General features: G+C 45.1%; 1 protein-coding gene across 3 annotated transcripts in view; it reads left to right on the forward strand.

Annotated features, from left to right (window-relative positions):
- Positions 1-221: 221 nt before the first annotated feature.
- The window catches only part of SLC6A20 (solute carrier family 6 member 20), a 42,533-nt gene continuing 28,724 nt past the window's right edge, over positions 222-14,030 (forward strand). For 2 of the 3 annotated variants that reach the window (XM_003409700.3, XM_064274676.1), the window contains exon 1: positions 231-351. In XM_003409700.3, the coding sequence (XP_003409748.1) occupies positions 231-351 (121 nt within the window). Of the gene's footprint in view, positions 352-14,030 lie in introns of all 3 variants that reach the window. The other variant, XM_010589868.3, reaches the window with a different exon arrangement.

Consider the following 14,030-nt stretch of genomic DNA (forward strand, 5'->3'; position numbering starts at 1 on the left):
TCCTGGCCGAGGCGGCCAGGCGGGGTGGGGCTGGCCGTCATCCATTTACCCGTCTCGCCCCTCCAATGGGCGCGCCGTTAATAAGATTAGCAATTAAAAAGCGAGGAACCGCGACGGCTGCGGCGGCGGCGCGGGGCCACCCCCAGGCCAAGCCGGGGCGGGACGGCGAGCCTGGCAAGCGCGCACCGACATACCGTGCCCGGCGCCCGAGCACGCGGAGTTCCGGGGCCATGGAGAAAACGCGGCCGCTCTGGGCCAACCCGCTGCAGTTCGTGTTCGCCTGCATCTCGTACTCCGTGGGCCTGGGCAATGTGTGGCGCTTCCCTTACCTGTGCCAGATGTACGGCGGAGGTGAGTGCGGGCGCCCCGGCGGCGCGGGCGCGGGCGCCGGCACCAGCCCTAGGGCTGCGCCTTCCCGGGCCAGGAAGGTTGCCGGGCGCTTTCCGTGCGGGGTGCCAGTCCTGACGCGCCCAGAGGTGCGCGCTGGGGTGGGTCCCATTTTACAGACGAGTGAACTGAGGCTCAGAGAGCCTAAGTGATTTGCCCACAGTTACAGAACCAGGTTCCACACCCAGGACATCGCATTTCGGATCGGGGGCGCTAATCCAAAGTCCTGGTCTGGAGCTCTCTGCAGCCCCCACCACATCCCAGGGACAGCCAAGACCCCTACCCACACTCTTGTTGGCCAAGCTGCCACTTTGTGAGCATCCAAAGGCGCGGGGGACATTGCTTCCCCTGAGGTGGAGATGGTCTGACTCCTAGTAAGTCTTAACGTTAAGGTGTAAAAAGTGGATAGGAAGCTCTCTTGTTCAACAGAAATAAACGACTTGCAGAACTGAATCTTAAACGCTCTCGCGGCACGGTTTGAAAAACACAGGTTAAAGGATCTTGAGCCATTTCTTTAAAATTTGTATAAAAGGTTTGGCTTGGGTTCGGAACCACAGAAGTCAGGGAAGTTAAATCACTGCCTGCTTTTTACAAATTTTTCCTTGGAGGCATCACTACCTGCTCAGGAAACAGCCAACACCTCACACGCGGCTCCCTTAAAGTCACAACAGCCAGGAACACCTACGACATGCTAAGAGCCCATGAAGACCAAGTACTCTTTCGGAAGGCAATGTGGCAATATGGATTTGAGTCTCAGCACTAAAAAAAAATTTTTTTTCTCAGTTGTTCCATTTCTAGAATTCTAAAGAAAATAATTAGAGATTCAGGCAGAAGGTAGAAAATAGGAAGAGAGCCACTGTCTTTCAATAACAGCAAAACACTGGAAACAACCTAAACCCTCAACTGTAGGGAGGTTGGTTCAATAAGTTATGGTACATGCAGGCAATAGGACTCTTGGCAGCCATCCAAATGGTGTTTTCAGAAAATTGGATATGAGTATTTTCTTGTATTATTATGTATTAAGTGAAGGGAGGAGAAGTTGGATTCAAAGCTGTGTAAAATGGGTGATCTGAATTATGTTTTAAAATATGCAGAGAAAAAAAGAATGGGAGGAAATGCACCCACATGTTAACAGCAGTTATCTCTGGGTGATTTTTGTCTGCTACCTTGTATTCTGGGTGTGTGTGTCTTCTATACTCAGCCATGAATGCTTTTTTTTTTTTTTACCATAAGGGACAATGCAGAATGTATTTACAAAACGTTACCCATTTAAGAATATCAAGACCAAAAACACCTCTCCCTTCTCTCCTCACCCCCCAACAACCCAAAAACAACTTGACAGAGGTGAACCCACAGCGTTTTTTGAAATAGTGAATTTTAAATTCTCTAATCCTTTTTTTAATTTGAAGTACATAAATACACCATAATTATATGCTGGGCACATGCTGCCATCTGCTCTAACAGCTTCATAGCTGAATTCTGAAAGAATTATTTGTCTGAATGAGGTGTCCACTTCCTTCTGTTCTCAGCACACGTAGCCATGACATCCTGGGTGCACATTTCCCAAACATCGGGCCAGCTGTCACGTGATTACTTAAGTCCTTGTTTATAATGATACCAGTATCGGTGTGGTCTGCAGGTGGACGTGGGTGGGGCTGAGTAGTTCTGAAATAGAATACATATTGAGCTGTTGCTAGGGCAGCCTGAAGACCCTCAGATCCCAGGAAAAAGAACTCTTGTGCCTGGTACAGAGTATACATAGGCTGGCTGGCTGGCTGGACAGATGGATTGAGAGATAGATGAATGGATGGACTGCTGGATAGATAGGTGGATGGACGATGAGTAGAGGATGGATCGGGGGGTGGGTGGATGAAAAGATGGATGCTGGGGGCGGGCGGATAGAGGAAGGGTGGACAGTACCTTCTCAGGCATAAGTGTCTGCACAGTAAAGACCAGACAGCTTATCCTGGCCCACAAGGCCTTTGACCATCTGACACTTGCCCATATTTCTACCTCATTTCCTGCCACTCACCTTCTGTTTTCTCCCACTTCAGCTGTTCCGAACAACTCTCTGTGAATGCCTAATTCTCAACTTCCACGCTTTTGCACAAGACAGTTCCTCCACCCGGGATGTGTTCTAAGCGTTGGAGAGCTTCCACTCCAGGCCTCCAAGGCCAGGCCCCATGTTGCCTTCTCCTGCCTGCTCTCCCTGCCTCTCCCGCTCCCTATCAGGCCAAATGAGCACTTAGAAGACCTGCACGTGGCTCTGGAGTCCCTCTGTCTCCCCACTAGCCCAATCTCTATGAAGTGGCAGGGTCAGGGGATGCACCCCACGTGGGCTGAATGAATGAGCCAGGTCTGTTATGAAAAGCTACAGAGCGAATGGGGCAGGGATGCCAGTGATTTTCCAAAGCTTTTTCCTGCCCAGTGGGGTCACCTATTAATAAGTGATTTATGTTGTCTGAAATCCAGGCAGTTTACAAACCCATTCTTTACCTGAAGTTAAAAGGGTAAACCAACAACATCATGTATGGCTCCAAAGGGGTGTACAACTTCCTTCTAAACAGGGCTGTGACCCATCCCCACCCCCCACCCCACAGCAAACAAAGAGCTTGTTTATAAACCGCAGAGCTCTGGCTCTGCCAAAATAATTCTCAGAATAAAACAAATCAGGAGCCTGTGCTTCTTTCCAGGAGCTCTGCCCCTGACTGGGGAGGCTTGTTTCCTTCCTGGTCTCCTGGCCAGGCGAGGAATGTTAATTCTGAAGATTACATGCCAAGTACCGAACAACTCAGTGCCGCACTGGCCGCCTGCTCTGGGAAAAAAGAAAGGCCGGATGAAGGAACTTCACACAGTCTCTTTTGGACAAAGTTAGCTAGTCTTGGACAGCCACGTGAGAGACTAAGGTGGCGGGCGTTCAGGAAGAAATTAGGAGCGAATGTGCTAAATCCTAACGTGTAAAAAAAATAAATACACCAGAGCTTTATTTTTATATAAACATGTGCTCAAACAGTGGACCCAAGTGGAGAAATGGAACAGTTGTGTGGCTGGTTGGAATACGGAACTTTTTTCATCTTAAATTTTCTCTGTAGGATAATTTGAAGGATAAAAAAGGAGAAACCAGAGGCCATTTGATCATGAGGTGAGAATATGACGCTCTCAGACAGGAAGACAGCTCTTTGGGCCCCTTTTACCCTGCTAAGTCAGAATTACTTAGAGCACTGCATCTCAAATTTTCATCTACCTAATAAAATATTATCTATTTTATAAGGATCTTGATAAACTACAGGTTGCTGAACCCCACCTCCAGAGATTCTGATTCAGAAGCCTGTGGAGGGGTGGGGGGAAGGTTCTGCATTTCTGACAAGCTCCCAGGTGATGCTGAAGCTGCTGATCCGTGGACCACACTTTGAGAGCTACTGGCTTAGAGGAAGGGCCAGGGTAGCTCTTGTGCCTCCCAGGCCAACCAGCTGCTAGAAGTCTGGCAGTGGTGTGCTGATAAATGCTTAACAACTGGCTTTGGGAAAGGGACCTAATTTGTAGTATTTGCCAGTTCCTGTGGTGTAAATACTCCCATCATGGCTGATTTCAGACTACCAACATAATGGCGTTGAATTAGGGTTTGGGGAAAGATGTGCACAATTGTCTCTTGTGAGTTGGTCTGAGCCAATCCCAGCACACCCCTGGAGCCAGGTGCTGTGGGCACTACAGGTCTTTAGGCCAGCACCCAGCCTGAGACTGATCCACATCAGGTTAGCCCATGGAGGGACAGATGAACGGCACTACTGCTGTTCACTTGTGAAGTGTGTGTGTGTGTGTGTGTGTGTGTGTGTGTGTGTTTTCACTCTCTGGCTCATGGTGTTTGTACAGTACTCCTGGGACAGGAACCTGAGTTTCAGAAGCTGTAAAATATCGACTCCATGTTCTTTTCAAAGTAAGCTCAAAAGATATTGGGTTCCCGCAGCCAGAAAAGACTGTGGCCAGGGAGCCCCTTGAGAAGCCACGTTTGCTGCTCACCCTAGAGCTTCTACACTGAATTAAGCCTGGAAGCAGAAGTGGGCCCCTAGCATGTGCCAGGTGTAATGTGAAGCATTGTCTTGGTTTAGTCTTCACAACACTCCTAGGGTGTCGTGTCACCTCCATCTGTATCGTAGGCAGGAAACTCAAGTTCAGAGAAGAAAAGGGACTCACCCAAGGTGGCTTCTGGAGGAGCAGCTGGGGCTTGAGCCAATCCTGTGTCCAGGCCAGGACTTAGTGTAGCCTCTGTGTTTAATTTGATAAAGGCAAGACAGGATGTCCCAGCCTTCTCTCAGGACCCCCAAATCAGAATTACCATGGCACGGGGGTAGTTCCCCACATGATTCTGATGTGACATTCAGCCGCAGCTTACCTTGATATTGAAGGGAGGCCTAGGAAGGGGCCTCTGTGATTGTGATGCCCACCCGTGAGGATCCCTGGTCCCTGCTGGTCCAGCCTCCTCGCCACCTCTGCCCTCCCCTGAGTATACCCCATTCTGTGTACTGTCTTGCCTCTGCCAGGCGCACCCATGCTCCCATCCAGGAGACCTACTCTTCCTAAATTAAAGGCCACCTCTTCCATGTAGCCCTCCCTGACCTCTAGACTAAAACTAGCTCTACCACGCAGCACCTCCTTTTGGTGTGATGCACAGCTGGGGCTGTGACACCAGAGACAGGGACCCCAACTTAGTTTTGGGTGATCTGGGAGGGTGATGTATATGGAAGGTACAATAAGACCAGAAGGATTCCTTCCTTCCTTCATCCCTCCCTTCCTTCCTTCCTTCCTTCCTCCCTCCCTCCCTCCCTTCCTCCCTCCCTTCCTTTCTTCGTTCCTCCTTTCCTTCTTCCCTTCCTCCCTACCTCCTTCCCTTTTCTGCCTGCCTCCCTCCCTCCTCCTCTCCAACCCTCCCTCCCACCGTCCCTCCCTCCCTCCAAACTATCCTCTGTGCTCCCACTCTCTGCCCAGCACTGCTGTGAGCACAGCAGGGAACAACAGCTTACCTGCTAGGGAAGACAAACAATGGCCAAGTAGGCAAATTAAATAGTTCCAGAATTTCACACAGACACCTGCTCTGAAGAAAAGGCAAGCAGGGCAAAAAGTTAGAGGGTGACTCTGACGTGGGGGCAGTTTTAGTGAGGGCAGACAGTGAAACCACTGTGAGGAGGCCATGTTTGGTGGAGAACTGAATGAGGGGAGAGTGCATTTCAGGCAGAGGGGACAGTGAGGGCTAGGGCCTGAGCCAGGCTAGCAGGACGGAGGCAAGGCTGCAGTGGAGGGGAAGGCCAACAGCTCGGAGAGGAGAGCAAGAGCCCTCTGCTGCAAGCCTCGAGGCCCAGGGGAGTGTGGAGTTTTTTCTAGGTGTAAAAAAAATAAATAAATAAGAGGGGCCAAAAGAGGGTTTTGACCAGGTGGGAGGGTAGGGGGCGGGGAGGTGGAGAGCCACAGGATCTGAGAACAAGCTGTTGAGAAGCCAGGGTGGAGGCAAGAAAGCCGGACATGGAGGGGAGTGTGGTGGGGACGAGCTGGCCGATGCCCAGGAGGGGGTGATGAGGACGGATTAACCAGGCTGACAGTTGGATTTATGCCTTCTGAACAATTCTGTGACTGTAAACTTCTCACCACTCAGGGTGACACAGAATTTTACTGGCAGGGACAGTCACACGGGGCTGGATATCTATTTCTGGAGTCCCTGGGGGATGCAAACGGTGAATCCACTCGGATGCTAACCAAAAGGTTGGAGGTTTGTTTTCATCCAGAGGCACCTTGGAAGAAAGGCCTGGTGATCTACTTCTGAAAAATCAGCCGCTGAAAACCCTGTGGAGCACGGTTCTACTCTAACCCGCACCGGGGTCACCACGAGTTGGCTGTGACTTGGTGACAACTTTTTTTTTTTTAGATCTGTTTCTACTTGACGAACTACCCTAAAGCTTCAGGACTTAGAAGGAATGATGGAATTAGAGAATCATCATTCAGCAACAACCACAATAATAATTGTTCCGGACAAGAATCGTCGATGCATACTAAAACTAGTGGGAAAAGTATGACGAGAAATCGGATTGCTGTCCGCTCTCAGAGTAGCTCCCTATAAGATCCTTAATAATTTCAAAAGGAAAAATAGAAACATTCAGCAGAGAGACTAGAAGACGCCACCTTAACCAAGCGATCAAAGCTAACATAACCAGAATGTCACAAAGCACATCATGTGTCCGCTGAGAAGAACACGAGGTCCCTTTGGTGGTGTGCCTGCCAAGACCCAGTATGAGGGACAGTCTGCAAAGTAACTGCCCGCTATTCTTCCAAAGTGTCGAGATCACAAAAAGCACAGAAGGACTAAGGAGCCGCCCCAGAGAAAAGGAGATTCAAGAGAGAGGACGACTAGATGCGATGTGCGACTGTGAACTGCATCTGAGTCCAGGCGAGGGGCATTAGTGGGAGAACTGGTAAAATCTGAATAAGTCCTGTAAATTAAATAATAGTACTGTATCCATGTTAATTTCCTGTTTTTGCTAATTGTACTGTGAGAGAGTTCCTGAGTGGTGCAAATGGTTAACGTGCTCAGCTGCTATCGACAGGTTGGTGGTTCAAGTCCACCGGGAGGCTCCTCAGAAGATAGGCCTCTGAAAAATTGGTCATTAAAAACCCTACAGAGCACAGAGCACAGTTCTACTCTGACACAGAGGAGATCGCCATGAATTAGAATCGACTTGATGGCAACTTTTTTTTTTTTACTGTAAGAAAATGTCCTGTTTTTAGTACATTGAAGTACTGAGAGGTAAATTAAGTAATGACTTAAAACCACAAAAATGTGTTATTTCTCATAAGTCTGTGGGTCAGCTGGGCAGTTCCTCTGCTCGGTTCACCTGGACTCACTCGTGTGGCTGCATGTATCCAGGGCGGCTGGGCTGGGAGATCCAAGATGGCTGCCCTCACGTCTGGGAGTTGGTGCTGGCAGTTGGCTGGAGCACCTTGGTTCTCCTCCACATGGCCTCTCATCCTCCAGTAGGCTAGGCGGGCTTCCTTACACGGTCGTCTCAGGACAGCACTCCAAGAGGAAGAAAGCAGAAGCTACAAGTCGCTTAAGGCCTAGGCTCCAGAGCTCATATGGCACCCTTTTTTGCCACATGCTGTTTGGTCAAAAAAAGTCACAAATCCAGCCCAGAAAAGGGGTGAGGAAATAGACTCCTTCCCTGGGTGGAAGCTGCAGTAAAGAATTTGGGGCCATATTTAATGTACCACAATAGACCCATCAGGACATATGGAACAAGCGTACCCTTTGTTAGGACTATATCTCTCCCTGATGCTAGGGTCTCCTCACACAGTGCCATAGTCGGAATTTTTATATAAAAAGGGTGTGGAGAGCAGTTCAGTTGGAAGGGAGTGGGTTAGTGAACATGTTGTTTTTTGTTGTTGTTGTTTTAATTGTGTTTTTGGTGTAAGTTTACACGTGAAATTAGGGTCTCATTTAACAATTTCTACACACATTGTTCAGTGACATTGGTTACATTCTTCATAATATATCAATCAGCATTCTTGTTATTTCCATTTTGGTTGTTATGTTTTCATTAATCTAGCTTTCCTGTCCCCTAAGCCTTCTCGTCATTCGTCTAGGATAAATGTTAACCATTTGATTTCATCTAATCGATTATTTTGATGAGCACAGTACTCATGGGTGATATTTATTTTATGGGCCAACCTGTCGTTTGGCTGAAAGGTGACCTCTGGGAGTGGTTTAAGTTTCAAGTTTAAAGAGTATCTCAGGACGATAGTCTCACGGGTTCATTTAGTTTCTACCAGGCCAGTAAGTCTGGCTTTTTTCTTTTTTTTTTTAGGAATTTGAGTTTTGTTCTATATTTTTTCTCTCATTCTATCTGGAACTATCTATTGGGTCCCTGGTCAGAACGATTGGTAGTGGTAGCCAGGCACCATCTAGTTCTTCTGGTCTCAAGGTAGGTGATGTCATTGCTTGTGTAGACTAGTTTCTTCTTTGATTCTTTGGTTTCATTTTTTCTCTTTGGCTCTGAACAAGTAGAGGGAGACCAGTAGTTGTATCTTAGATCGCTTCTTGCAAGTTTTTAAGAACGCAGACACTACTCAACAAACTGGCATGTAAGACATTAGTGGACTTGTTTTTTAACTGATTGCGAAACAAAGTTTTCTTTTACTGAGATGTATTTGTTGTTGTTGTTAGGTGCCATCGAGTTCTTTCTGACTCGTAGCAATCCCATGCACAACAGAACAAAACACCGCCTGGTCCTGAGCCATCGTCACAATCATTGCTATGTTTGAGCCCATTGTTTTAGCCACTGTGTCAAACCATCTTGTTGACCGTCTTCCCTTTTTTTGCTGACCCTCTAATTTACTAAGTATGATGTCCTTTTCCAGGAACTTGTCCCTCCTGATAGCATGTCCAAGGTAAGTGAGATGAGGTCTCACTATCCTCACTTTAATGAGCTTTCCGGCTATACTTCTTCCAAGACAGATTTGTTTGTTCTTCTGACAGCCCATGGTATATTCAATATTCTTCACCAGCACCATAATTCAAATGCATCGATTCTTCTGTAGGTATTTACATAAAGTTCACCTTTTTTGTGTGTGAAGTTCTATAAATTTTGACAAATGCATACCATTATGTTACCACCACCACAATGGAAATCTCTCTTGCCCTTATAGTCAGCCCCTCCCCACTCCCAATCCCCTGGTAATCACAGGGCAACCCATCCCTATAGTTTTGCCTTTTCCAGAATGTCATATAGTTGTGTAGACTTTTGCACATGGCTTCTTGCACTTAGTATAATGCCTTTGAGATCCATCCATGTTGTTGTAAGTATCATATCAGTAGTTTGTTCCTTTTTATTGGCTGAGTGATATTTCATGCTATGGATGTACCACGGTTTATCTGTTCACCCACTGAAGGGTAATTTGGTTGTTTCCAGTTTGGGGCAACTATGAATAGAGCTGCTATAAACATTCATACCTAGGTTTTGGTGTGAACATCAAGCTTTCATTTCTCTAGAATAAAATACCTAGGACTATAATTGCTGGGTCATATGATAAGTATATGCTTAGCTTTATAAGAAACTTCCAAACTGTCTTCCAAGGTGACTGTAACATTTTACACTCCCACCAGCAATGTATGGGAGTTCTTCTGCATCCTCCCCAGCACTCAATATTATCAGTATTTTTTATTTAATCCTTCTAATAGATGTGTAAGGACATCTGCTGGTGCAAATGGTTAAGCACTCAGAAGTTAACTGAGAGGTTGGCAGTTCGCCACTCCACAGGAGAAAGAGCTGCTGATCTGCTCCTGTAAAGATTACAGCCTAGAAAACCCTATACAGCAGGTCCGCTCTGTCACACGGGATTGCTGTGAGTCTGAATCGACTCCACGGCACCCAAGAGCAACAATAGATGTATAGTGGCTTCTCATTGTGGTTTGAATTTCCATTTTCCTAATAACCATTGGGAAACCCTGGTGGCATAGTGGTTAAGTGCTACAGCTACTAACTAAAAGGTCAGCAGTTCGAATCCACCAGGTGCTCCTTGAAACTCTATGGGGCAGTCCTACTCTGTCCAATAGGGTTGCTATGAGTCAGAATCGGCTCAACACCAATGGGTTTGGTTTTGGTTAGTAACCACTGACATTGAGCATCTTTTCTTGTGCTTATTTGCCATCCACGTATCTTCACTGGTGAAATTTCTGTTCTAGTCTTTTGCTCGTTTTTGGATATATTCTTTGCTTTCTTATTATTGAATTTTGAGAGTCCTTTACATACTCTAGATACAAAGTCTTTGTCAGATGCAAAGTCTTTGTCAAATATGTGTTTCGCAAATATGTCTTTCCTTTGTCTTTTTATTCTCTTAATAATATCTTTCACAAAGCAGAAGTTTTTGATGAAGTTCAAATTTATCAATATTTTCTTCTATGGATGGTGCTTTTGATTTTGAATCTAAGAAATGTTTGCCTAACCTAAGGTTCATAAAGGTTTTATGTTTTCTTTTAGAAATTTTATAGTTTTGAATTACACATTTAGGTCTGTGATCCATATATATATATATATATATATATATTTATGTTGTTGTTGTTGTTAGGTGCCGTCGAGTCGCTTCCGACTCATAGCGACCCTATGCACAACAGAACGAAACGCTGCCCAGTCCTGGGCCATCCTTACAATCATTCTCATACTTGAGCTCATTATTGCAGCCACTGTGTCAATCCACCTTGTTGAGGGTCTTCCTCTTTTCCGCTGACCCTGTCTGTACTCTGCCAAGCATGATGTCCTTCTCCAGGGACTGATCCTTCCTGACAACATGTCCAAAGTATGTAAGACCCAGTCTCGCCATCCTTGCTTCTAAGGAGCATTCTGGTTGTACTTCTTCTAAGACAGATTTGTTCATTCTTTTGGTTGTCCATGGTATATTCAATATTCTTCGCCAACACCACAATTCAAAGGCGTCAACTCTTCTTCGGTCTTCCTTATTCATTGTCCAACTTTCACATGCATATGATGCAATTGAAAATACCATGGCTTGGGTCAGGTGCACCTTAGTCTTCAGGGTGACATCTTTGCTCTTCAACACTTTGAAGAGGTCCTTTGCAGCAGATTTGCCCAATGTAATGCGTCTTTTGATTTCTTGACTGCTGCTTCCATCTCTGTTGATTGTGGATCCAAGTAAAATGAAATCCTTGACAACTTCAGTCTTTTCTCCATTTATCATGATGTTGTTCACTTGTCCAGTTGTAAGGATTTTTGTTTTCTTTATGTTGAGGTGCAATCCATACTGAAGACTGTGGTCTTTGACCTTCATTAGTAAGTGCTTCAAGGCCTTTTCACTTCTCAGCAAGCAAGGTTGTGTCATCTGCATAATGCAGGTTGTTAATGAGTCTTCCTCCAATCTTGATGCCCTGTTCTTCTTCATATAGTCCAGCTTCTCATATTGTTTGTTCAGCATACAGATTAAATAGGTATGGTGAAAGAATACAACCCTGACGCACACCTTTCCTGACTTTAAACCAATCAGTACCCCCTTGTTCTGTCCGAACAACTGCCTCTTGATCTATGAAAAGGTTCCTCATGAGCACAATTAAGTGTCCTGGAATTCCCATTCTTCCCAGTGTTATCCATAGTTTGTTATGATCCACACAGCCAAATGCCCTTGCATAATCAATAAAACACAGGTAAACATCCTTCTGGTATTCTCTGCTTTCAGCCAGGATCCATCTGACATCAGTAATGATATCCCTGGTTCCACATCCTCTTCTGAAACCAGCCCGAATTTCTGGCAGTTTCCTGTCAATATACTGCTGCAGCCATTTTTGAATGATCTTCAGCAGAATTTTGCTTGCGTGTGATATTAATGATATTGTTCTATAATTTCCACATTCAGTTGGATCACCTTTCTTGGGAATAAGCATAAATATGGATCTCTTCCAGTGAGTTGGCCAGGAAGCTGTCTTCCATATTTCTTGGCATAGACGAGTGAGCACCTCCAGTGCTGCATCTGTTTGATGAAACATCTCAGTTGATATTCCATTGATTCCTGGAGCCTTGCTTTTCGCCAATGCCTTCAGAGCGGCTTGGACTTCTTCCTTCAGTACCATCGGTTCCTGATCATATGCCACCTCTTGAAATGTTTGAACATCGACTAATTCTTTTTGGTATAATGACTCTGTGTATTCCTTCCATCTTCTTTTGATGCTTCCTGCATCATTTAATATTTTCCCCATGGAATCCTTCACTATTGCAACTCGAGGCTTGAATTTTTTCTTCAGTTCTTTCAGCTTGAGAAACGCTGAGTGTGTTCTTCCCTTTTGGTTTTCTGTCTGCAGCTCTTTGCACATGTCATTATAATACTTTATTTTGTCTTCTCGAGAGGCCCTTTGAAACCTTCAGTTCTTTTACTTCATGAATTCTTCCTTTTGCTTTAGGGGCTCGATGCTCAAGAGCAAGTTTCAGAGTCTCCTCTCACATCCACCTTGGTCTTTTCTTTCTTTCCTGTCTTTTCAGTGACCTCTTGCTTTCTTCATGGATGATGTCCTTGATGTCATTCCACAACTCGTCTGGTCTTCGGTCACTAGTGTTCAATGCATCAAATCTATTCTTGAGATGGTCTCTAAATTCAGGTGGGATATACTCAAGGTCATATTTTGGCTCTCATGGACTTGTTCTGATTTTCTTCAGTTTCAGCTTGAACTTGCATATGAGCAATTGATGGTCTGTTCCACAGTTGGGCCCTGGCCTTGTTCTAACTGATGATATTGAGCTTTTCCATCGTTTCTTTCCACAGATGTAGTCAATTTGATTTTTTGTGTTCCACCTGGCGAGGTCCGTGTGTATAGTCGCTGTTTACGTTGGTGAAAGAAGGTATTTGCAATGAAGAAGTTGTTGGTCTTGCAAAATTCTATCATTCGATCTCCAGCATTGTTTCTATCACCAAGGCCATATTTTCCAACTACTGATCCTTCTTCTTTGTTTCCAACTTTCACATCCCAAACGCCGGTAAATATCAATGCGTCTTGATTGCGTGTTTGATCAGTTTCAGACTGCAGCAGCTGATAAAAATCTTCTATTTCTTCATCTTTGGCCCTAGTGATTGGTGCATAAATTTCAATAATAGTCATATTAGCTGGTCTTCCTTGTTTAGTCTATAGGCGTATGGATATTATCCTATCACTGACAGTGTTGTACTTCAGGGTAGATCTTGAAACGTTCTTTTTGACGATGAATGCAACACCATTCCTCTTTGAGTTGTCATTCGCAGCATGGTAGACTATATGATTGTCCAATTCAGAATGGCCAATACCAGTCCATTTCAGCTCATTAATGCCTAGGATATCGATGTTTATGTGTTCCATTTCATTTTTGACGATTTCCAATTTTCCTAGATTCATACTTCGTACATTCTTGGTTCCGATTATTAATGGATATTTGCAGCTGTTTCTTCTCATTTTGAGTCGTGCCACATCAGCAAATGAAGGTCCCAAAAGCTTTACTCCATCCACATCATTAAGATCGACTCACTTTGAGGAGGCAGCTCTTCCCCAGTCATCTTTTGAGTGCCTTCCAACTTGGGGAGCTCATCTTCCAGCACTATATCAGACAATGTTCCGCTGCTGTTCATAAGGTTTTCACTGGCTAATGCTTTTCAGGAGTAGACTGCCAGGTCCTTCCTCCTAGTCTGTCTTAGTCTGGAAGCTCAGCTGAAACCTGTGCTCCATGGGTGACCCTGCTGGTATCTGAATACCGGTGGCATAGCTTCCAGCATCACAGCAACACGCAAGCCCCCACAGTATGACAAACTGACAGACATGTGTTTTCTTTTAGAAATTTTATAGTTTTAAATTATACATTTCGGTCTGTGATCCACTTTATATATATATATATATATATATATATATATATATATATATATATATATATACATATATATACACATACATACATATATAAAATGTGAGGTATGGGCTGAGGTTCACTTTTTTGCATACGGATGTTAAATTTGTTGAAAAGATGATTGCAGAGCAAATTCACCTGGATGTGTGTTTATTTGGATGCATGACTGGGGATGGGGTGGGATGGGGGTGTGTAATGGAAATTATTGATGGGCAGGGCTAAAGTTCCCCATGC

Source organism: Loxodonta africana, chromosome 22 (genome assembly GCF_030014295.1).
Source record: "Loxodonta africana isolate mLoxAfr1 chromosome 22, mLoxAfr1.hap2, whole genome shotgun sequence".
NCBI lineage: Eukaryota > Metazoa > Chordata > Mammalia > Proboscidea > Elephantidae > Loxodonta > Loxodonta africana.